Raw genomic sequence first — 25,044 nt, forward strand, 5'->3', positions numbered from 1 at the left:
AAATACGTTTTAAGTGTCTGAAGCGCTGGGCTGGAAAACTAGATCCCTTAACTAAATATTTTTCTTGAGTTGAGATGAAGAGTATTATCTTACAATAGAATGAAAATGAAATGTTCTATCTATGATTTATTTTACTTTAACTGGCTTTCAGTGATAGGAAAATAATTTTATCAGTTAACCAAGTTCTGTCTTCCAAAAGTTGTTCTAGGAACTCTGCATATATTATTTAGTTTTTATAATAAACCCAAGGAAAGTCGTAGGTTTATTTAGTTTGATTTCATAGAAGGTGACCTAAGCTTTCGGAGAGAACATTCGGCTGTCCCAGACTCCCACAGCTAACAAACAGTAGGACTGGGGTTTGAACACAGATCTAAGAAGCAAAGCCTTTGTGTCTGTATCCAGTCCATCCACTTTCTGGTTCCATTTCAGGGAACTCTCACCTCTCAACTGAGATGCCAGAATTGCCTCTTAACCAGTCACCTTGCATCTACTCTTGCTTCCTCTAAAATCTCTTTTCCACATTGTACCTAGAGAAATCTTTTTAAAATACAAACTTTGATCTAACAAATGTCTCCTCCACTTCTTTATACACGTTCACTTTGACCTTTAGTGTCTTCCTCTTGCCTTTGGGATGAAGACAGAAACCCGTTACATGCCTACGAAGTCCCTGGTCTCTCCCGCCTGGTCCTGTAACCTCATCTTTGGTGCTCCCTCCTGTTGTTTACCCCAGCCCTTTCCTGGAATATGGTGTGCTCTCCCCTGCTGGAGGCCCTTGACATGTACTTCCTTCTGCCTGGAAAGGTCATGTCTCCCTTCACCTACCTCATTCTTTCCCAGCTTTTTATACCCGGCTCAGCTGTCATTGCTTCAGAGTGACTTTGTCTTACTTCCCAGTGTACACTCTACTTGCACCATTTAGAGCACTCACTACAGTTATCATTTTACATTTCTCTGCATATTCTTTGATGAGTGCTCTTTTCTTCTGCACTGTAAGTATCGTGAGGACAGGAACCATTGTGTCTGCAGCACTGAGGCCAGTGCGTGGCATGTAGTCAGCATGCAGAGATGTCTTTGTGTTCACAGTTAAGTATGTAACAATGAGCCATGCTGTGGGGTGTTCTACTATATTTCTTCTCAGCTGTATTTCTCTAATATGGATAAAACATAATCATTTAGCTGTGTTATTTTTGAAACATCATCTTGGAAGGATTTTGATAATGCTTTGCAAACCTTCACTATTGTTATTTAAGGAGGCGAAAACTGCTGTATGCCTGATTGGCTCGAAGCCAAGCTTGTTGCTGTGATGGTCTTGCTGGCCATAGATGTGGAAGGAATGAAGAGTCAATATAGGTAAGTGTTTTTAAACTTGAAAAGAAAACTTTCTTTAAAAAAGGCTAATCAGATTTATGGTACATATTCAGACTTTTCAATGATTGGTATGGAATTGATCACAGTGTATTAAAGGAAGGAACTAGAACATTGGCAATATACTTTAAAAATGTTTAAAATTAACAATAAGTTCACAGGATTAGAGGTTTAAACTAGAGAAGGTCAAAAAAAAAAAAAAACTGTATACACGAATCACAGGTTTTGTATAAGAATATTAGAAGAATGGGTTGTAAGGTCCTAGCATAAGATTAGGTAAAGACATTTGCTGGATTTTACCCTTTTGTAAAATGTGTTATTTTTTTAAAAGGTAATTAAAGATAAAACAATCTCATTTATATTTTGAGAAACGTGAGCAGATCGTCACCAGATTATAATTGTTGGCAATAAGCAGCTTCATTTGGTAGTGTATGTATTTGCATGATAATACAATTAATTTGATTAACATCAAATCTCTTTTCTAGACAGAGTTTTAGTACTAAAGTTAGTGATAACAGTTTTCCACAAATCTTTAGTGCTTTATGTATTTTTTTGTTAACATGTCTCATTTCCTTGACTGGCATATATTTGTTTCGTTTTTTGGTTTTTTGAAATATGGAAGCGAAGTCTCAGCATTTTAATTTGCCAGTAAATTGGATATAGGATTTCATTCATACTGTGCCCAGAGTTGAGAACAGAGTTGTGTTTCTCCCTGTGCTTTCTTCTCGGGTGAATCGCTGAACTCACTGAAAAAGCACAAACAGAAAGGTCCATCCTAATAGGTTCTAGGTGTTTGGATCATCCCTAATAGTAATTCTGTCCAATGGAATCATTAGCTAACCAGTTCCACGACTGTAGATGGAAAACAGTTTCTTTATGCTTTTGAAATGCTTGATTTGGGCGTGTCTTTTAATGTCTAGTGAAAAGCGGAGGACACAGAATGTATTAAGGATATTCTTAGATCCTCTCCTGGATGCCCTTGTGAAGTTTGGTACAAATGCCTACATGCCCTTGCTGAAAACTGACAGATGCCTGCAGTTGCTGTTGAAGTTACTGCACACTTGCTTGTTGAAAGGTTCCGGTACCCAAGATGGTGAGGATCATTGGTTTCTGTTGGTGTTTTGCTGGATATATCGTTGGTACTCAGAATGAGAGGAAATTCCTGACCTTTTAACTTTGTGCATTCAACAGATATTTACTGAGTATCTCCTGTTGGTGCTGGGGATGCAGAGGCAAAGTAGCAAACTGCCCTCACCGAGCTGACATTTTAATGTTTACATTTGTTGCTCACTGTTGACTTTAGAATGTGCTTTCATTTGCTTTTGCTTTTTTTTTTTTTTTCCAATGGGCTCTCCTTGATTTCCAGACTATTGAAAATGATCACTGTTTCGTACATGTTTTAAGCCAAGATCCATTTCTAATTGCCACTGTGCTGCTGGATGTTGCAGAAAGTAAAGCATGAGAATAGCAATAATTTTATAATTATTTGTTTTTAAATATGTTCATCCCTCAGCACCTCTAAGTAGAAAATACTTCATCCAGGAGTACAGTGGTGGTAGATGGAAGCATTGAGCACTTTCTTCATTCCTTAAACTGAGATTTAGATAAAACAGTAGTTGAAAACCCATGGACATCAGATATGAGAATATCGATGGGTAAGCCTTGATTCCCAATCTTTCTGACCAGTTTCATTTGGAATTTGAGAAATTTTCTATTTAGAAAAGAGTATTTTAGAGAAGCATTGGTATTAGGTTAAACCTGAGGGTAATATGAAAGTTTAGATTTTAAGGTAGAGGCTTGTGAAATATTAAAGCTTGTTTCCAAGTTCTGGTATTTTTGGTAATGGTAGCAGAACGGAATGCTGGACACGTAACAGTAACTTTTTATAAGACTTTTAACTCCTTTAAGGGCATAAATTTGGGTTCATTTGACATGTCTTGACTGTTGAAAGCACAAGACTCAGTGCCTTCAAGTGCAGGGCTGGGTTACAGGTACCTTTTGGAAAATTTTTGTGATACTTGATACACACAAGAACGTGTGATGCTTATATGTAATTATGATGCAAAATAATTGAATAAACACCCGTGAACGCACCACCATGGCATTGGTTGCTAAGAAGGAATTTACCTATGACTCCTCAGTCCCTGCCTTTTGCCTCCTTATTTTGACTTTTATCTGTATCACTTCCACACACTTAAAAAATGGTTTTACCACATACATCGATGCTCCTCAGCAATACATTGTCTCATTTTCCTGCTTTTGAGCTTTATAGAAATGTTACTTTACTGTAAGAAGCCTTCTGTAACTTTTTCACTTAGCGGGTTTCTAAGAATCATCTATGCGTGTCCTTTCTTACACTTCCGCATTTTCCCCGTTGTGTTACCTTCCATCGTGTGATGACACCACAGTTATGCGTTCTTCTATTGCTGGACACTGGATTGCATTTCGTCTGCTACTGTTGTGTACAGTGCTGTCTTGAACACTTGTCTCCGTGTCTCTTCTAGGCCTGTGTCTCTCCAGGGCCCATGCGTGCCCCTGGGGCCAAAGTGGCCGGTTCTTAGAGTATGTGCATATTCAGCTTTTAAGATAATGGAAAATTGTTTTTCTAAGTAGTTGTGTACACGTTTTATGTTCTCATCTGCAGAATGTAAGTTCCCATCGATGCTCCTGCATCTCTCATTCTACTACAAGTAAGAGCCGAAGAAATCAGTGTGTAATTTTGCTGGTAGTTGACTTCCAGATAATTGGTAAACCATAATAAGCTTAATATTAACTTTGTTTTTTTAATTGAAGTATAGCTGTTCACACTGTTGTGTTAATTTCTGCTGTACAGTAAGTGATTCAGTTATACTTATATTTACCTTTTGTTAATATTCTTCTCCATTATGGTTTATCATAGGATATTGAATATAGGTCTCTGTGCTATACAGTAGGACCTTGTTGTTTATCCATTCTATATGTAATAGCTTACATCTGCTAATTTAGATCTACTTAACTAACTGTAAATAGATCTAAATCCTGAAAGGATTTCTTTGATGGGGGAAGAGGAAAAGAGTTTTTCCATTTTATAAATGAGTAAATAATCTAGGATTAACTACTAGTACAAGGGTCAATGAACACATAACGGTAAAGTCAGAAATAACTAGGTACAGTCAGCCATCTGTATTTATGAATTCAACCAACCATGGGCTGAAAATATTCAGGGGAAAGATTCCAGAAGGTTCCAAAAAGCAAAACTTGAATTTGCTGTGCTCCAGCAACTATTTACATTGTATTTACAGCTATTTATATAGTATATACAAGGATACTTGGCTAAGCCTGGGTCTGCTGCAGAAGGGAAGACGTGTAAAATTAAAACATACTCTTGGGAAATGCAAACACGTTTTCACCTACTTATGAGCAATAATGGCTTATGTGGGAAAACCCATTTTACTTAAAACTCCCCCAAAGATGTCCTGAGATGTTCAAAATAAACTAAAGCCTAATTCATAACTTTGGTTAAATGGTCTTTGCTGCTTCTGTCAGCTTAAAGCTCTAAATAAGTGATGTTCCAGTGGTTATTTTTTTTTAATTCAGAATAACTGTACAATGTTTATTTTAATATTTGAGGAAACGTGCTTACAGTTACACTGTAACTCTCCCTTTGTTGCATTGGATTATATGGGTCAAAGTAACTGGCCTAATCACACTTCTTCTGTCCTAACTACTTGCTGAATGTGTCACAATATCCACATATGAGAGATTGGATTGGCCAAAAATTTCGTTCGGTTTTTGCACTACCATCTTATGGAAAAACCCAAATGAACTTTTGGCCAACCCAATACATGTGGATATATCCACATACAATATCTACGTGTAATCCTTGTTGCTGTCCCTTTTTTCCTGAGTTGCTTTTGTTTTCTGGCCTTGATCGTTTGTGTCTCTTTAAACTTTTCTTCCTGAGGTAGGTTTTATTTTTTAAAAATTGTGGCAAAATATACATAACAAAATGTACACGTTAACCGTTTTTTTTTCCTTTAACATCTTTACTGGACTAGAATTGCTTTACGGTGTTGTGTTAGTTGCTGCTGTATAACAGAGTGAATCAGCTGTATGCGTACATATATCCCCATATCCCCTCCCTCTTGCTTCTTCCTCTGACCCTCCTTCTCCCACCCCCTAGGTGGTAGCAAAGCAGTGAGCAGATCTCCCTGTGCTATGCAGTTGCCTCCCACTAGCTATCTGTTTCACATTTGGTAGTGTATATATGTCAATGTTACTCTCTCACTGCGTCCCAGCTTACCCTTCCGAACCCTCCCCTTGTCCTCAAGTCCATTCTCTACGTCTCCATCTTTATTCCTGTCCTGCCCATAGGTTCTTCAGGACCGTTTTTTTTTTTTTTTACATACATTCCGTCTATATGTTTTAGCATACAGTATTTGTTTTTCTCTTTCTGACTTACTTCACTCTCTATGACAGACTCTAGGTCCATCCACCTCACTACGAATAACTCAATTTCATTTCTTTTTATGGCTGAGTAATATTCCATCGTATATATGGGCCACATCTTCTTTAGCCATTCATCTGTCAATGGACACTTCCATGTCCTGGCTATTGTAAATAGTGCTGCAGTGAACATTGTGGTACATGACTCTTTTTGAATTATGGTTTTCTCAGGGTGTATGCCCAGGAGTGGGATTGCTGGGTCATAGGGTAGTTCTATTTTTAATTTTTAAGGAACCCGTATACTGTTCTCCATAGTGGCTGTATCAATTTACATTCCCACCAACAGTGCAGAGGGTTCCCTTTTCTCCATACCCTCTCCAGCATTTATTGTTTGTAGATTTTTTGATGATGGCCTTTCTGACCGGTGTGAGGTGATACCTCATTGTAGTTTTGATTTGCATTTCTCTAATGATTAGTGATATTGAGCATCTTTTCATGTGTTTGTTGGCAATCTGTATATCTTCTTTGGAGAAATGTCTATTTAGGTCTTCTGCTCGTTTTTGGATTGGGTTTTTTGTTTTTTTGACATTGAATTGCATGAGTTGCTTGTATATTTTGGAGATTAATCCTTTGTCAGTTGCTTCGTTTGCAAATATTTTCTCCCATTCTGAGGGTTGCCTTTTGGTCTTGTTTATGGTTTCCTTTGCTGTGCAAAGCTTTTAAGTTTCCTTAGGTCCCATTTGTTTATTTTTGTTTTTATTTCCATTTCTCTAGGAGGTGGGTCAAAAAGGATCTTGCTGTGATTTATGTCGTAGAGTGTTCTGCCTATGTTTTCCTCTAAGAGTTTGATAGTGTCTGGCCTTACATTTAGGGCTTTAATCCATTTTGAGTTATATTTTTGTGTATGGTGGTAGGAAGTGTTCTAATTTCATTCTTTCACATGTAGCTGTCCAGTTTTCCCAGCACCACTTATTGAAGAGGCTGGCTTTTCTCCATTGTGTACTCTTGCCTCCTTTATCAAAGATAAGGTGACCATATGTGCATGGGTGTATCTCTGGGCTTTCTGTCCTGTTCCATTGATCTATCTTTCTGTTTTTGTGCCAGTGCCATACTGTCTTGATTACTGTAGCTTTGTAGTATAGTCTGAAATCTGGGAGCCTGATCCCTTCAGCTCCGTTTTTCTTTCTCAAGATTGCTTTGGCTATTCAGGGTCTTTTGTGTTTCCATACAAATTGTGCAGTTTTTTTGTTCTGATTCTGTGAAAAATGCCATTGGTATTTTGATAGGGATTGCATTGAATCTGTAGATTGCTTTGGATGGTATAGTCATTTCCAGAATGTTGATTCTTCCAATCCAAGAACATGGTATATCTCTCCGTCTATTTGTGTCATCTTTAATTTTTTTCATCAGTGTCTTATAGTTTTCTGCATACAGATCTTTTGTCTCCTTAGATAGGTTTATTCCTAGGTATTTTATTCTTTTTGTTGCAGTGGTAAATGGGAGTGTCTGTACTAGACACGATTAAATTATACACTTTTAATGGGTGAATTGTAAGATATGTGATTTATAGCTCAATAATTTATTGACCATATTTATATGGATCTATTTCTGGATTCTTCTGATCTGTATTTTTATCCCTTTGCCAGTACTGTACTATTTTGGTTACTGTAGATTTACAGTAAGTCTCTAAATAGGTATTGTGATCCTTTCAGATTTATTCTTCTTTGTCAAAAATATTTCTAGCTATTCTAGCTCCTTTGCCTTCCAATATCAACTTTATAATCAGCTTGTTTGCATTTACCAAAAAAAAAAACAATCCTGCTGGGATTGATTGGAATTGCATTAAATCTACAGATCAATTTTTTTAGAATTGCCTTCTTTATTATATTGAGGCTTTTAATTCATGAATATGGTACGTCTCTTGATTTATTTAGGCTGTCTTTTATTTCTTCCATCAGAGTTTTTTAGCTCTCAGCATATAGATCCTGTGCCGGTTTTGTTAGATTTATATCTTTTGGAGGAAGATTGTTGTAAATGATACATTTAAAAATGTTTTGGTTTTCAGTTGTGCGTTGCTAGTATATAGAAATGTGATTGATTTTTGTGTGTTGACATTGTATACTGTAACCTTACTGAAGCACTTATTAGTTGTAGCAGTTTTTTTAATAGGTCCTTGGGATATTTTGGTAGACAGTGATGTCATTTCTGAATGAGGACAGTTGTATTTGTAGAGTTGTGCATAGTGCTCCCTTATGCTTTAAATGCCTGCAGGATCTGGGGCCTGACGTAATTCCTTTGTAACTCCTGATAGTGGCAGTGCTCTCTCTCTGTCTCTCTCAGACTGGCTAGTGGTTTATCAATTTTATTGACCTTTTCAAAGAACCAACTTTTGGTTTCATTGAATTTTCTCTGTTGATTTTTCTCTTTTCAATTTCATTGACTTCTGGGTTTTTATGTTTATGTCTTTGTGCTTACTTTTGGTTTATTTTGCCTTTTTATTGACATTTAGGTGGAAGCTTAAATCATTGATTTTAGATCTCTCTTTTAAAATGACATTTAATGCTATGAATTTTCTTAAGTTTTGTTTTAACTGCATCCCACAAATTTTGGTATGTTGTATTTTCAGTTAAGAATATTTTCTGATCTTTTTTTTGAGACTTTCTTTTACCCGTGAATTATTTGCAAATGTATTTAGAGATTTTTCTGTTGTCTTTCTGTTATTGCTTTTTAATTTAATTTTGTTCTAGTCAAAAGAGCATACTTTGTACAATTACAACTTTTAAAATGTTGTAGGTTTATTTAATGATCTAGGTATGGTTTATTTTGGTGACTATTCCATGTACACTTGAAAAGAGTATGTGTTCTGCTGCTGTTGGGGGGAGTGTTCTATAAATGTCCATTGTATTCAAGAGCTTCACGGTGTTTTTCAGTTTTGTATTCTTGCAGATTTTAGGATTGTTGAACCCAACTATGATTACGGACTTATCTCTTACTCTAGGGATTATGATGTACATACTTTTTACAGTCAGCTTAGAATTAATATTTTACCACTTAAAATTAACATAGAAATGTTACTACCTTATAGGTCCCTTAACCTCCTCTCCCCCATTTATTACAGATATCTTACATTTACTCTTGTTGAAAATCCTACTGGACAATGTTATGTTTTTTGCTGTCAACCATCGAACACATTTTAAAGACTCAAGAGAAGAGTCTGTTGTATTTACAGTTTCTTTTGCTCTTTTCATCCCTGACATTCCGTGTTTTCCGGTGGCATTGTATACCGTTTGTTCGAAAAATGTCTTTTAACATTTCTTTTGTAGCAAGTTTCTTGGCAATGAATTCTCATAGTTTCCCTTCATCTGAGAATGTCTTTATTTTGCGTTCTGAGTAATATTTTTGTTGGATATAAAATTCTGGTTTGATAGGTCTTTTCTTTCAGCAATTTAAAAGTGTTCCATTTGCTTCTGGCCTCCATGATTTCTCAGTAGAACTCTGTAGTCATTCACATTGTTTTTCCCCCAGGTAATAAGTTGTTTCTCTGTGCTTTCAAGATTGTTTCTTTGTTTTCGGTTGTCAGCAGTTTGGCTATACCGTGTCAGATTGCATATTTTATTGATTTGTTTTTAAGTGCACTGATTCTTTTCTCTTGCATCTCCTTTCTATTAATCCCATCCAGTGAGTTTTTAAATTTTCAGTTATTGTACTTTCAGTGATAAAATCTCTGTTTGGTTTTTGTGTATATCTTCTGTTTCTTTCCTGAGACTTTCTGGTTTTCCATTTGTTTCAAGAGTGTGTGTTGATTGATTGTTGAAGCATTTTTTAATAGCTGCTTTAAAGTCTTGGTCAGGTTATTCTTAAATCACCATCATCTTGGTGTTTTCATTCATAGATTCTTTTCCCATGTGAGATAGGGAATAGCTCACACTTCATATACCCAGTTATTTTCGATTGGATCCTAGATATTTTGAATATTGTGTTGTGAGACCCTGGATCTTGGTCAGATCCTGTGGACGGTGTTGATATTTTTGTGTAGCAGACAATCAGCCTGGCTTGGTTTAGGCCTCAATTCCTGATGTTCCGGCTTTTGTGGGTGCTGGTTCCACTGTCGGTTTTGTTTTCATGTCCTTTGCAGTGCTATCTTGACCTGTGCCCCATGTATTCCATCCGGTGGTCAGGCTGGGACGTGTGCAGTTGTCTGTTAGTTCCGTTCTGAAAGTCTTTGATGTGCTGAATAGTATCACATCCAGGCCTAGCAGTTCAGGGGTGAGCCCAGCACTTCATAAGCCACTTGTTGGGGCCATTTTCCTGAGCGCCTCCCTCTCTGGAATCTCCTAAGTACTCACCATCCGGTTCTCTGAGATTCTCCTTTTTCATTCCCTGACCAGAAGGTGGGCGCCCAGTCTGCTGCCCACTTTCTTGACTTATCTGCCACCTGGGTCCAGTCTGTAGGGGGACAGGAGCAAACTCACCGCTGTTCAGGGTTACTTCTTTCTGAATCCATCTGCTGCTTTTTGCCTTTCAGAGTCTTCAAATGGCTGTTTCGAATATTCCATCCAGGTTTTGTAGCTGAATTCAGTGAGAGAGGGCAGTGTGTCTTTGTTGCATCTTGTCCAGAACTAAAACGCCTAAATGATTTTTAAGATTAATTGTAGATATCCCCATGGTATTAATGACTATTATATTGTTAGAATTCATTTTTGGTAAGTGATTCACGTATATGCTTAACGTAGGTGAGCTTTTACTAGACTGTCAGGTGTATTTTGTACCAAATAAACTTATTTCTCTCATTTTAGTTGCGCATACAGACGAGGTGTTTACTCTACTTCAGAACTTTGTCATGTCTACCACAGAGAGCGTTTCGGAATTTATTCTCAGAAGACTTACTATGAAGGAACTAAGTAGTGTAAGTATGTACTGGAGTAACTTTTCAGTCTTTTCATCAATATTTTGAGTGATTACTGACTGGCAGGCACTGTATTAAGTTGAAAATTAACGTGATAGTTTCTCAAAAAGCGGCCTTTGGGAGCAGAAAAAGATATAAGCTTTAGGGCTTCCCTGGTGGCGCAGTGGTTGAGAGTCCGCCTGCCGATGCAGGGGTTCGTGCCCCGGTCTGGGAAGATCCCACATGCCGCGGAGCGGCTGGGCCCGTGAGCCATGGCCGCCGAGCCTGTGCGTCCGGAGCCTGTGCTCCGCAACGGGAGAGGCCACAGCGGTGAGAGGCCCGCATAACACACACACACACACACACACACACACACACACACACACACACTCACTCACAATATATATATATATCTATAGATAGATAGATAGATAGATATGTATAAGCTTTGGAGTCTCCTATTTCCAGTTCAGTCTGTGTAACTGACCTTGGGAAAGTTGTAGCTTTTCTGAGTCTCAGTTTCCTCATCTGCAAAGTGGAGATAATACATCTGCTTATTAGGGCTTAGAGAATGTCAGATGGTAAAACACGTTTGAAGTACTTAGCATATTGAATGCTTATTTGGTCCCAGTATCGGGAGATTCTGACTTGGCAATTTTGGGATGGGATCAGGTATCAGTACACAGATATTTTTTAAGCTCTGTACGTGATCCTGAAATGCAATTGGAGTTAGGAACAATTGATCTGAGGTAAAGAAGGTGCTCCGTGAACATAGCTATCTTCTCTGTCTCTACTCTCCACACACTTTGTTCTTTCTAGGACATCTGAAAAAAAAGTTTTCTCCCTTTCTTCAAGAATATTTTGAAAATATCAATTTTATAGAAATGCCTATTCTTAATTTGGGGGGGTTTGAAATCTCTAGGGACAAATGTTGAAGCAATTACAATCATTAGATCGTCAATAGAGTGAGAAAACATACTTATTTTAACAACTTTTATTGGAATATCCAATTAAGGACATTTGTTTGATAGCTGATAAGCAAGTGTGAAAATATAAAAAGAATATAGAAAGACTTGAGTTATTGTGATAAGAAGGCAAAGAAAAAATCCTCTGGAGGGGGGAGTGTTTCTCTTTTGCATTTCTCTTAAACAATTGTTAATAGTAGTTTTGCTACACCTACATTTCCAAGAAGGCATTTAATTAAGGTGTAACTTTTCTTGTTTTGTTCCAATATTGCTTTCTTGTTGTCAGTATTACTTTCCCGTTTTATTGTGGAAGTTTTCAGACATACACAAAAGAAGTATAGTGAACCCCCGTGTACCCGTTATATAACATAAATGTTTTCGTTTGTTTGGAATTTGGAGCTAAAATTTGCTTTAAAAAGGGAAAGGTTAGGGCTTCCCTGGTGGCGCAGTGGTTGGGAGTCCGCCTGCCGATGCAGGGGACACGGGTTCGTGCCCCGGTCCGGGAAGATCCCACATGCTGTGGAGCGGCTGGGCCCGTGAGCCGTGGCCGCTGGGCCTGCGCGTCCGGAGCCTGTGCTCTGCAACGGGAGAGGCCACAACAGTGAGAGAGGCCCGCATACCGCAAAAAAAGAAAAAAGGGGGGGGGAGATTAATGTGATTTTATCCTTCAGATGGAAGGATTTTTAAAAGTAAACTCATCATATAATGGTTTAAAATTATTTTGAAAAATCCACTCTTTAATACATTAGGTATTAGAATTCCCAATTAAGCACATTTGTTTGGTAGCTTATTAGAGTTTAATAAAAATCTCTTCCCCCATTTTCCTTCCCCTCAGCAGCATGATGGTCAGTATTTAACAACTGGCTCTTGGGGGAAAAGCCCTGATTTGTAGTGTTTATTAGTTTCCGTGGTTGATTTCAAGCTACCCGCACGGGGCCATGAATCAGGGAGAGATGAACCGTCCCCCTCACTTCACAGAGGAAACAGCAGCCTCAGCCGGCGTCACCCCCGCTTCAGACTGCCCGGTGTCTGCCTCACCCACCCCTGAATCCATCCTCCCGGAGCCTTCCCTCCCTTACAAGAGAGGAAGGCGGTCTGGACCTCATCCCCTCCCATTTGCTCAGCAACTTTACCCTGTTGATCAGCGTCTCTTCTTGTATTTCTCACCTCTCCTTTCCTCCTGGATTCTTTCCGTGAGCGCTGAAAGAGCTTTAAGGGTCCCTCATCTAACAAGAACCTGCTCAATTCCGCGTTCCTTCTGGTGCCCTGTTTCCTTCCCTTTGTGAGCTGGTCTGTAAACAAACCCCTCAGCTCCTGTGAGGAGAAGTGGCTCCTTTGTCCTGCACCTGGCGATGCTTTTCAGACCGTGTTTCTCTTGACCCCCTCAGCCCCAGTGGACACTGTTGTTGCTTCCGCCTTGAAACGCTGGTGTTTATGACATCATCCTCCTGCTGTTTCCCATCCCTCTGGCCGTTACTCCCACGAATGTCCATTCTCTGCTGCGTAGCCTTGGAAGTCAGAGTTTTTCAGGTTGGCCCGGGCCCCTCCTTTTCTCATTCTCTCCTGTCTAGGTGACCTCACCGGCATCCCCAGCTTTAGTTATGCCAGGGACCCTCAGATCCGCACATTCGTTTCTACCTCAGACTGACCTTCTGAGGTGAACGCCCATTCAGCCAATTGCTGTTTGACAACTTGGGTTGAATTTCCCCCATATACACTATTTAAAACTGAATTCCTTATCGTTCCTGCAGGAGGTTATCTGCCTTCCCCCGCCCCAGGTTCCCTTCTCGGTGGATGTACATGATCCAGCCGGTTTCTTCAAGCCTAAAACTTGGGAATCCTGGCAGCTTTATCCCTCACTCTCACCCCCTGTGTTCAGTCTTGGCACCAAGCCCTGGTGTTGTTTCCTTCTCTCTGCATTGTATCCTAGCGCTCGGCAAAGCACCTGACATCTAAGCGTTGCTCAGTAAAAACTGATAAACTGAATGAATTCTGTGCTTCCTGTGTGCCACGGAAGCCTGAGGGTAGAGTAATTGGCACAGCGATAATAAGCAAGGCTACCACTCAGGGCCAGTCCCTTCAGAATGCTTTCTCTCACTTAATTCTTTCAACAAAAACCCTGTGACGGAGAGATACTACCCTCCCCATTTTACGGGTAAGGAATCTGAGGCCCAAAGTGGTTAGGTCACTTGCAGTAGGTCACAGAGCTGGTGATGATAGAGCTGGACCGAACCCAGTCTGCCTGTGTCTATGAGTCGAGAAGCCCTGCCTTTAATTCTGTCCCCTTCCCAGCCCCCCATCCCGCTTACTAGCTCTGATATGCTGGGTAAGTTGTTTAACCTCTCTGAACTTTGGAAAGTGGGACAGTGACCATTCCTTGTGAGAATGGAGTATTACAACTGCCTGAAGCAAAGGAAGTGGCAGTGGCAGTTGCTATACTTGTTATTGTGATTATTTATGATGTGTTAGCCTGGGATGCAAGAATTGGTAGAACATAGTTTCTGACTTCCAGGGTCTCATGATCAAGGTGGGGAGCCAGCTGAGTAAGTCGTGCTGAATGCAAAGTCACCGTCTAAGCACAGAGGAGGACGTGCTTAGCTCTGCCTGGGGAGTTGATGGAAGGCTTCTTGGAAGAGATGACTTCTCTCATCAATGTCGTCTTTCAGTACTTTTAGATAAACTAATTTATTTCCTGCCTGAACTCTCATAGCTTTGTGAAAATCATGAACCTTGCTTGTTAAGTGTCTTATTGTTTCTCTTAGGTTTCAGATCTGGATCGTTGCCATTTGTACCTGATGGTATTAACTGAACTTACAAATCTCCACCTGAAGGTTGGCTGGAAAAGAGGCAACCCTATTTGGAGAGTTATTTCTCCTTTGAAAAACGCATCCATTCGGCATCTTCAAGAGATGGACCGTGGACAGGTAGGTAATCCTCTTTGCTTCAAGGCTTGTAATTATGTTGAGTAAGGCATACACAGAATACGTATTTGACTATTAGACAATATTTTGATACATAAAAAGCATCTGCTGAAATTTAATTTTGAAAATAATATCCCTTGTTCAACATATTTGATGAAGATTGGGACTCCTGTCATAATATTAGATACATAATAAAGGTGTGGTGACTGCAATCGTAAAATCATTTACATACAGATAGTGGATTTTCACTAGGTCTTTTGCCTGGGTACCAGTAAGGGACATTTTAATGTGTCCAAATTCACCAGTCCAGTGTCCAGAGCCTCCATGCTTGGATTTCTACCTCATTTTCTAGCCCAGTTCACAGCATCTCCCCTTCCTTTCCACAGAGCCCCCTATGCTGCAGTCGCGCTAGGCCACCATAGGGAGCGTCACAGATCACAGCACATGCCATATCCTGCCTCATCTGGGCTTTCATAGTGTCTGGTCCTTCCACTGAGAACGCCTTCCCCTCAACATACACTTGTCAGTATCTGGTGCCTCCTTTTCGTCCCAGCTCAAGTTACATTTTCTCTTAAATGAAATTTGATCAGTGTTGCTCTTTATGCCTCCATTTTTGTGTTTTTTCCCATCTTACTTGTTTTGGGAATAATTTACGTGTCTATGTCTTCTCCACTAGATTTCAGTACCTAGAGGCATTTCTGAAACATGATATAATAAGGCATAGTGGTTATGAGCACAGGCTTTGGAGTTAGACTTCCTGGTTCTGAATCCTGGCTTTATCTTTACTAGCTGTGTGACCTTGGGGAACTTACTTAACCTCTCTGTGCTTCATTTACTGCACCTGCGAAATAAGGGTTATAAGGTTGATGTGAGAATTAAAGCAAGCTCACGCATGGTAAACCTTTAGAACAGTACCTGGCACATAGAGAGTCCTCAGTAAATGTTAGCTGTTTTCACTTAACACACATGGTAAGGGTTTTAAAAATTTGAGTTGAATCATAGTCTAGTCTGGGCTGCTAATTAAAATAGCTACTTGATTGATTTAATAATCTAATTTTTAAAGTAGTTTTCGAGAACTGTATGAAAAGAAAATTATAAGGAGGATGATTAATATTTCAGCATCATGTCTACTGCATATTAGTGTTACAAAAGGACATTGTGAGTTTTGAATGTAGGCCAGAATTGTGAACCATACCACAGTGATTTTTAAAGATTGGCTTCCTTCCTTTACTAATTTACTGAATTACTTTAAGGTTAATAGGGACCGTATTGGCTCAAAAGTAGCCCTAAATTTTATTTCCTGTATTGGCAGTGTTGCTAAGTAAAATTTATCTGCAGAGATACTTGATTTTCTGTGGTGGTGGTGAGGGAAGGTATGAAATAAGTAGTAGAAGGTTCCTTTCTGTAGAGATGTTACTGGTGGGCGGTATTTGGGAGAACTGCTTTGGTCTCTCAGGGAAGTACTTTCCCTATCTAGGTTCTTACCTGCACTCCTGGCTTCTTGGTTGAGATTATTGACTTTCTCTCTGTAAGAACAAAGCCAGGCTGTCTTGGTTTCCTCCTTTCCGCTCCTACCTGTAGAATTCCAAGTGCTTTACGTGAAATAACCGATTTATTTAATCTTCACAATAGTCCTGTGAAGTAGATTCTGTTACTGTCCCCATCTTACAGATGAGTAAACCAAGGTGTAGTGTGTCCACAGTCAACTGGTGGTAAGTGCAGAGCCAGGGTCCAGACCTAGGCCATGTGGTTCGAGTCCAGCTCTTAACTGCTGTGCTGTGTCACCAAAAGCAGCATACAGCTGACTGAAGGAGTTGTTTATATATATGCCAGGAGTCTTTTTTTTTTTTTAAGTCTACTTTAGCCAAACAGTTGAAATAAGACTCACCCATAGGAACTTTGTATCCAAGTTGTCTTTTAGTCTGAATTGCTGAATTTTTATTGCCACTTTGTTTGCCACCAATCTGTACAGAAATGGTAAAGAGTGACGTATATTGGATTTCCTTTTATTTCCTCTGATATTCAGTAGCAGGCACAAAGAGGGAAAGGAGGGCTGAGATTCCCATAGACTGGGAGCTCAGGTCCTTATTGGTTAGGATTTGCTTATGTTCAATAAAAGATTGTCCCATTTCCTCCCCAGGAACCGACACTGGGTAGACAGATTCAGAGAGTTGTTAGTATGGCTGCCCTGGCCATGGTGTGTGAGGCCATTGACCAGAAGCCAGAGCTACAGCTGGACTCTCAGGATGCGGGAGCCACAGAAAGGTTCCTCTCCTCTCTCCAGCTCAATCAGACGCTGCAGAAGCCCCACACAGAGGAGGACAGCAGGTGTGTTCACCCCTTGGAGAGAAGCATATACGAAAGGCATCTTTTTTTGCTAATGTTTAAAAATCCATTTTTGTTTGAGTCATTGAGATAATTAGTGATTCCTCAACCTTACGGAAAGGGTTATGGAAGCTTCAAGATGAGGCTTCATTCAGGATGATAACATATTATCAAATTATTCATCCCTATTACAGGAAAAACCCATTAACTTTTCTGCGTTTAGTTTTCAGTGAATCATTTAAAGTGAGTGCAAGTACCTACTTTCAGTGTAGTTAGGAAATTGAGGTTTGTGTGGTTTCCTCATTTATTGGTAGACAGGATATTTAATAATGACTGTTTAATTTCTCCCCTTGTAAGGATAGTGTACTACCACATGCAAAAGAAATTGAGACAGACTTAAAGAAGGATGGGGTAGTGACTTTCTTTTTTGTCTCAGTTTTTTTGAAGAGTCATCATCTTCCCAAGGATGGGGGAGAATAGTTGCACAATATATTCATGATCAGTGGGTCTGCCTCTCTTTCTTGTTGAAAAAATATCACACCCTTATACCAGCCTCAGAGGATGAAATTCTGGAACCCATTCTACCTGCTGTGCAAATGCCGATAAGGACTTTGCAGTCCGCACTAGAAGCCCTCACAATTCTCCCTTCGGATCAAGTTTTACCTGTGTTCCACTGCATGAAAATTTTGGTTCCCAAGGTAAGATACAGTGAGACCTGAATTAAAGAATAACCATAAGAACAGACCGTCCGTTTCTGAAATTTGTGATAATTATGTTTTTTTTGTTTTTTTTGTTTTTCCCCTACCAGCTTCTGACCTCCTCTGAATCTCTCTGCGTAGTGTCTTTTGACATGGCTTGGAAAATCATAGCTGCTTTAAGCAACACTCAGCTGATATTCTGGTCTAACTTAAAAGCTTTTGTTCAGTTTGTGTTTGATCCCAAAGTTCTTAGCATCGCTGCAAAAATCAAGGGCCAGGCATATTTCAAAATCAAAGAGGTAACTTTTTTTTTAATTGGGATCAAAAAACATGTAACATGAGATGTGGCATCTTAACCATTTTTAAGTGTACTGTTCAGTAGTGTTAACTATATTTACATAACTGTGACAGACCCCCCAGAACTTTTTCATCTTGTGGAACTGAAGTTCTGTCCCCATTAAGCATCTCTCCTTTCCCCACCCCGCCTTCCAGCCCCTGGCAAGCACCGTTCTACTTTTTTTTTTTTTCTTCAGTACACGGGCCTCTCACTGTTGTGGCCTCTTGCGTTGCGGAGCACAGGCTCCGGACGCGCAGGCTCAGCGGCCATGGCTCACGGGCCCAGCCGCTCCGCGGCATGTGGGATCCTCCCGGACCGGGGCACGAACCCGCGTCCCCTGCATCGGCGGGCGGACCCTCAACCACTGCGCCACCAGGGAAGCCCACCGTTCTACTTTGTTTCTGTGAATCTGATGATCTGAGAAAAAAGAGGGAACTTTTTGCTTTCATTTTAATTTGTATGACGTGTAGCACATGAAGAAGAGAGAGTTATATTTGTAATTTTTACATATTAGATTTGTTGTTATTTACTTATTCAGGCAGTAAATATTCTGAACCTTCTTCAGTGTCATGAGTAAGAACAAAATCTGCTAGATGTAAAGGAGTAGGTGCACAGCGGTAGCCCGTGAACCACATCTGCCTTACAAACATATTTGGTTCATATAATCAAATTAAAATTTTTTGAATTACTTGCCAGCTTTTAAGGATTGGGAAATTTGCATGAAAATCTGTATTTCCTCTTCTCTTGGAAAATTGTATGATCTGGCAACACTGGTCATTCCTACATGACAGCAGTGTCCCGGCGGTCACTGGTCCCTGGCCCATCCAGGTGGGGCACACCCTTTCTGTTGCTCCACTCCAGACCGTGGCTTGATTTCTCCTGGACCCTGAGGGCAAACGTCATGTGCCATTTGTCAGTGCATCCGTGCCGTTGCTTTTCTTGTTCAAGGAAATATTTCTCTGAATATAACCTATCCAGAGGTCTTTCTGGTTTCTGGAGGCATTTGTGTTTACAGTCACTGATACATAGTAGGGAACATAAGGTGATGGAATTACATCGTGCCTCAGATTCACATACACTCCTTATCCAAAGGGGAAGATGGAAAATGAATCCATTTATTACCCTGCTGTCTCTGCGTCCTTTCCTGACCCACGGTACACACTTAGAGAGTGGGGCCTCTTTTGTTTTGAGGAAAGGGAGGCCCCTGGCAAGTGCAAAGAAAACTGAAAATGTCAAGGGTGAGGCGTTTTTTCCCCCTTTCATTCTCTGTCACTCTGGGCAGTTGTTCCTCTGGGATAGTTCTGGGTGAATATCAGTATCAGTACAATTTTATTTATTTTTAGTATTAAGAAATGAAAAATTAGCATTCTGTGATTGGTTAGCATCGTGCAAACAGTAAAGAGTTTTTAATTTTTTAGACTCTATTTATGGTTATGTTGAAACTATCATTTGAAGGCATTCAAGTAACAGTTTTTAGCAACATGAATATTTTTTTCTCTTTTTTGAAAAAACTTAATTGGTCAAAGGATAAAGTAACTATTGTATTTCATTCCAGATTATGTACAGGATAATTGAAATGTCTGCTATAAAAACTGGAGTCTTCAATATATTGATAAGTTATTGCTGCAAATCTTGGATCGTTTCTGCTTCAAATGTGTCCTTATCTACTGCTACAAATTACAGCGAACTTGTCCTTGAGGCGTGTATATTTGGAACAGTGTTTCGGCGTGATCAAAGGTAAAAGATGCCATTATTTCAGCCTCACGTAACTTATATTAAGTGTCTCTTTGGGTAGAATTGTGTCTTTATTTTAAGGCTTTCAGTTAGAAGAATATTGATTAATTTTTAATTTGGGACTTTAATTATTTTCTTCTAAAATTTGTTGTTCTTTGTCACATGTGTTTTATGGAAAGACTTATTCAGGATGTACAGACCTTCATAGAAAACCTTGGGCATGAGTGTGCAGCGAACATGGTTATTGAAAAGTAAGTATGGTGGGTCCTCCATATCTTGATATAAATGTGGCATTCAGAATATTACATATGAGAAACATTCTGTATAAGATATTGAGCCTTCCAAATTGTGTTAGAAATTATATTGCCTTGCTAATGTATTTTCTTCAGATCTGTCACTATTTACTGAAATATGGTAAACTTTAAAAAAATTTAGTGCGGGGCTTCCCTGATGGCGCAGTGCTTGAGAGTCCGCCCGCCGATGCAGGGGACGCGGGTTCGTGCCCCGGGCCAGGAAGATCCCACATGCCGCGGAGCGGCTGGGCCCGTGAGCCATGGCCGCTGAGCCCGCGCGTCCGGAGCCTGTGCTCCGCAACGGGAGAGGCCACAACAGTGAGAGGCCCGCGTACCGCAAAAAAAAAAAAAAATTTAGTGCGAAGTCCAGCATAAATAAGGAAATAACTATGGGGAATATGCAATCCCTGTCCCTCTTCTTTATTTGCGTGGAGGGGTGATCATCAGTGCACATAGTTTTTTTTTTTTTTTTTTTTTGGCTAAAATCCACTATTTAACAAGTCACTATGCTCACGCAAAAATAAAATTACTGTTGGAATAGGCCCTAAAGTTTTGATGTCTGGGATAAGCCTATTCTTATCTAACCGCTGAAATAATTCTTTTGGAGCTTTTTAAAAAGTTTTTATTTTCTCACATAATTTTCAAAACTGTGCATAGGTGTTTATGAAGATAATAAAATGTGTTGTCATGATTCACTTTGATTTTAGAGTTTAGGACAACAAATGACAATTGTGTACAGTTACCACAAAGTGTTTATTATTCTAAGAGTCATAGCGGTGTTTTAAATCTGCCACTCTTCATTAAATATATACATTTTTCATTGTTAATTATTTTAATTTTTTGTTTTCTTGGCTGGTTATAGTATAACAATAAGTGAAATTTTTTTAGTTGACGTTTCCAGAATATTTTGATTTCTACTAGACACATGTTGTTAAATTAAAATGACATTTATTCACATTATAGTCATTTTAATGAACTTGGAAATACTTAATTAACAATTTCAGTGAATTTATTTTTCCCCATTTGGATACTGAAAATGCTGGGATGCTCAGCACACACAGTGAGTGCTTTCTGAGTTTGCCCCTCACCTAGAGTCGTGCACTTACAGTGCACTGTGACGACAGCATCGAGGTGTTGATGTGTGTTCTTGCCCCTGAGCAGGAGGTGTCTGTGGTCCTCTTCCAGGAACAGTGTCATGAGCTGTGATCTGTTTTGTCCACAGATAAGATATTATTGACCCAGTATTGGTAGTGTGTGCCTTGTTTTTCCAGAAGTCTGGGTGAATTTGTGCTCATTCAGACTTTGTGAACAGGATCTCCTGTCGATGTATTTGTTACCGTCCACTGTCTATCCTGATTTAAAATGCATTGTCAGGGGAGGGGGAAGGGTAAGCTGTGACAAAGTGAGAGTGGCATGGACATATATACACTACCAAACGTAAGGTAGATAGCTAGTGGGAAGCAGCCGCGTAGCACAGGGAGATCAGCTCGGTGCTTTGTGACCGCCTGGAGGGGTGGGATAGGGAGGGTGGGAGGGAGGGAGACGCAAGAGGGAAGAGATATGGGGACATATGTATATGTATAACTGATTCACTTTGTTACAAAGCAGAAACTAACACACCATTGTAAAGCAGTTATACCCCAATAAAGATGTTAAAAAAAATAATAATAATAAAATGCATTGTCATTTAATATGAAGCTACTTAATTTTAGAAAACTTCGGAAGGTTTTGATATTTTGGAATTAATATCTAATGTATTTTTTAATTTTGAAAATGTATTCACATAATCTATCATTTTATATTTTTTAGTCCTAAAAGAGAGGACCATTATGTGAGAATTTGTGCTGTCAAATTCCTGTGTTTATTAGATGGCTCAAATATGTCTCATAAGTTGTTTATGGAAGATCTTGCAATCAAGCTATTAGAAAAAGTAAATATGCTTTATTTTACCCTAAAGTATCTTAACTTAGCAGTTCAAGCACTAGCAGTGACGTACCAGAAGTAAACCTGGCAGTTGGCTGAATTTAGACAGCACAGACCATTGAAGCCGGGGAGAGCGCCGCTAATGTAGAAGGACTCTGTGCTGCCGTTGCCTTGTGTCTGGTGATGGCACTGTCCATTTACTGAGGTGCCCCTGTCTTAGTGGTGTTTGTATCGAATTGCAGATCCCATTATTCCAAACTTACACAATCAAGGGGCATTATATTCCCTTGCTAATATACATTCTTCAGATCTGTCACTATTTACTAAAATACGATAAACTTAAAAAAATTTTTAGTGCAAAGTCCACCCCCGTGACCCCATGTCTCCCCCTTAACTGGGCACAAGGAAAGAGAAGTATATTTTCAAGTACTTTTTTTACTACGTAAATTTGTATGGTTCCTTTTCTAATTTTAAAAGCAGATAAGTTTAGACTTCCTGGTGGTCCAGTGTTAAGCCTCCACGCTTCCAATGCAGGGGGCATGGGTTCGATCCCTGGTCAGGGAACTAAGATCCCACATGCTGCGTGGCGTGGCCCAGAAATAAAAATAAATTAATTAATTAAATAAGAATAATAAAACTTTTTTTAAGAAAAAGATAAGTTAAACAAAAGAACGAAATTCATTGTTTTGAAAGGAAACTTGGGAAAAGTATCATAAGTGTCTTTCTTATCCTTCTGCCTTTCAGAGTATAACAGGCTCCTATGCCCAGTTTATACTTTTTAAACTTGAAGTTTTCACTGATTTTACTTTCATTAATCACAAATTCAGTAGGTAATTTAATATTGGTCCCACCCTCTCCCCCACCCCAAGGATGAATTGGTGTCCAAGTCAAGAACTCGATACTATGTGAATTCTCAACAACATAGAGTGAAAAACCGAATGTGGCAGACTCTGCTTGTACTTTTCCCCAGATTCGATCAGGTATGACATTTATTACGTTTGTACCTTTAAGCATAATATTTTCATATGAATAAACTATGTAGTAGAAACTGTCATGTGCTACTTTAAAATTGAGAAAGTCATCTGCTTAAAATTTATACTTTAGTTCTTAAAATTGAAGTTTATTCAGAAGTTTTTTTAATAGAATACTAAGGCATTTAGGTGTTGTAGAAATAAATTGGAAACTGATTACATGGTCCCACTTAATATATTTTTCCCCTCAGTATTTTATTGTAATATTTTAACTGTTTAAAGTCTCATATGCCACGATAAAACTTTAAGCTGTTTTTTTAATAGTGACTATTTCTTAATTAAAATTAGTAACCATTTCAAAGTTGATAAGGAATAGATTTTAATTTTTCCCACCACAGAAGAGAAATCACTGTGTGACATGATAGAGACTAGTGCTGCTAAGGTGGTAGTCATACTGCGACATATAAATGTATCATCACAAAGTGAGAGAGTGGCACTGACATATATACACTATCAAATGTAAAATAGATAGCTAGTGGGAAGCAGCTGCATAGCACGGGGAGATCAGCTCGGTGCTGTGTGACCACCTAGAGGGGTGGGATAGGGAAGGTGGGAGGGAGACGCAAGAGGGAGGGGATATGGGGGTATATGTATACATATAGCTGATTCACTTTCTTATAAAGCAGAAACTAACACACCATTGTAAAGCAATTATACTCCAATAAAGATGTTTAAAGAGTAAATAAATAAATGCACCATCACATCAACGTGTTGTACACCTAAACTTATACATTATATGTCAGTGATATCTCAATAAATTTTTTAAAATTAATAACCATAACAGTTTAATTTGTGTGCTTTATTTTTCTCAGAATTTCTTGAATAGAATTATTGACAAGATTTTCCAGGCTGGTTTCATCAATAATCAAGCATCCATAAAATATTTTATAGAATGGATCATTATATTGATTCTTCATAAATTCCCTCAATTTCTTCCGAAGTTCTGGGACTGTTTTTCTTACGTAAGTAAAGGAGATTTTTCATAATTTTTTTTAATGAAGAAAAGATCTTAGCTATGCTGGGAGATTGTTTCACTTTAGTAGTTTTCTGGCTGTCAGTTGCCCTGCCCCTAATGTACTAATATCCTAAATTGTGTTTTGCAGGATTTGAATTAATTTAGACAGAGACAGAAAGCCCTGGCATTTATCTTGAGTATAGCATAATTTTTATTTGAGCGTTCTTCTATTCCAACAAGACAAAGATGGAAAAGGTTTCTGTTGTTAAGAAGTAAGGGAAATAGGTGCCTTCTATATTTTTATTTACCAAGCAATGTCTTTGTTTGATCTTAGAGATAAGAATGCTGAGGAATTGGGGACTTCCCTGGTAGTCCAGTGGTTAAGACTCCATGCTTCCAATGCAGGGGTGCAGGTTTGATCCCTGGTTGGGGAACGAAGATCCCACATGCTGCAGGGCGCAGCCAAAAAGTAAAAAAACCAAAAAACAGAAAAAAGAATGATGAGGAATTAAATGCATTCCTTACATTTTAAAGAATTTCTTAGTAGGGAAATTTCAAATATAACCAAAGCAGAGAGAGTAGAAGGGAGCCCCTACCACCCAGCCAAAAGCAAGTGTCAGTTCGTTTCCATTCTTACCTCCTCTGTACCCTCACACACACCTCTGACACCTCATCCCCAACGTTCTTATATCTTGAAAATCATTTTTAAGGCATCGATACTGAGATTAGTGATAGAGTTTGCAGTTGCGGGCTTCCTGACAAATAGCAAGTTGTTTCTAAACATCAGTTCTAAATACTTGCCTCGAGTATTTTCTGCTGGTTCCCAAGTTCACCCTTCCCTCTCTGGGTAAATGACCTTGCCTTCTGTGTGTGAAAAGCATCTCTTTCTGTTTCTTCCTTTCTGTTTCAGGGGGAGAAACTTGTTCTCTCTTGCTCATCTGTATCTGCGTCCTTATGTGCCCTGAGTTCTTCACTCTTATTCTGTTGACTTTTCCTCCATCCTGCCGTCGTCCTAGTGTCTTCTTTTCCTTCTATTAAACTTGGAGAGTATCTTTGCCTTTCTCTCTTGCTCTTCTTAAACCACTGGGCTCTGCCGCATCTTCAGAAGTCGCACGTTGAGGGCTTCATGTGCAGCTACAAACAGCCTTGTCTTTTTCTTCATCTTCCTTACTGCCATGCAGCCTTTC

The 25,044-nt window shown here is 39.2% G+C and overlaps 1 protein-coding gene across 1 annotated transcript in view; it reads left to right on the forward strand.

Annotated features, from left to right (window-relative positions):
* The window catches only part of TARBP1 (tRNA guanosine 2 -O-methyltransferase TARBP1), a 66,953-nt gene that overhangs the window by 27,078 nt on the left and 14,831 nt on the right, over positions 1-25,044 (forward strand). Inside the window, exons 12-23 of the mRNA XM_007450805.1 lie at positions 1,251-1,350; positions 2,286-2,458; positions 10,599-10,696; positions 14,403-14,564; positions 16,702-16,908; positions 17,315-17,584; positions 17,695-17,883; positions 19,477-19,658; positions 19,835-19,906; positions 21,758-21,878; positions 22,741-22,851; positions 23,715-23,864. Coding sequence (XP_007450867.1) covers positions 1,251-1,350; positions 2,286-2,458; positions 10,599-10,696; positions 14,403-14,564; positions 16,702-16,908; positions 17,315-17,584; positions 17,695-17,883; positions 19,477-19,658; positions 19,835-19,906; positions 21,758-21,878; positions 22,741-22,851; positions 23,715-23,864 — 1,835 coding nt within the window. The remainder of the gene's footprint in view (positions 1-1,250; positions 1,351-2,285; positions 2,459-10,598; positions 10,697-14,402; positions 14,565-16,701; positions 16,909-17,314; positions 17,585-17,694; positions 17,884-19,476; positions 19,659-19,834; positions 19,907-21,757; positions 21,879-22,740; positions 22,852-23,714; positions 23,865-25,044) is intronic.

The sequence above is a fragment of the Lipotes vexillifer genome, unplaced genomic scaffold (assembly GCF_000442215.2).
Source record: "Lipotes vexillifer unplaced genomic scaffold, Lipotes_vexillifer_v1.1 scaffold3000, whole genome shotgun sequence".
Lineage (NCBI taxonomy): Eukaryota > Metazoa > Chordata > Mammalia > Artiodactyla > Lipotidae > Lipotes > Lipotes vexillifer.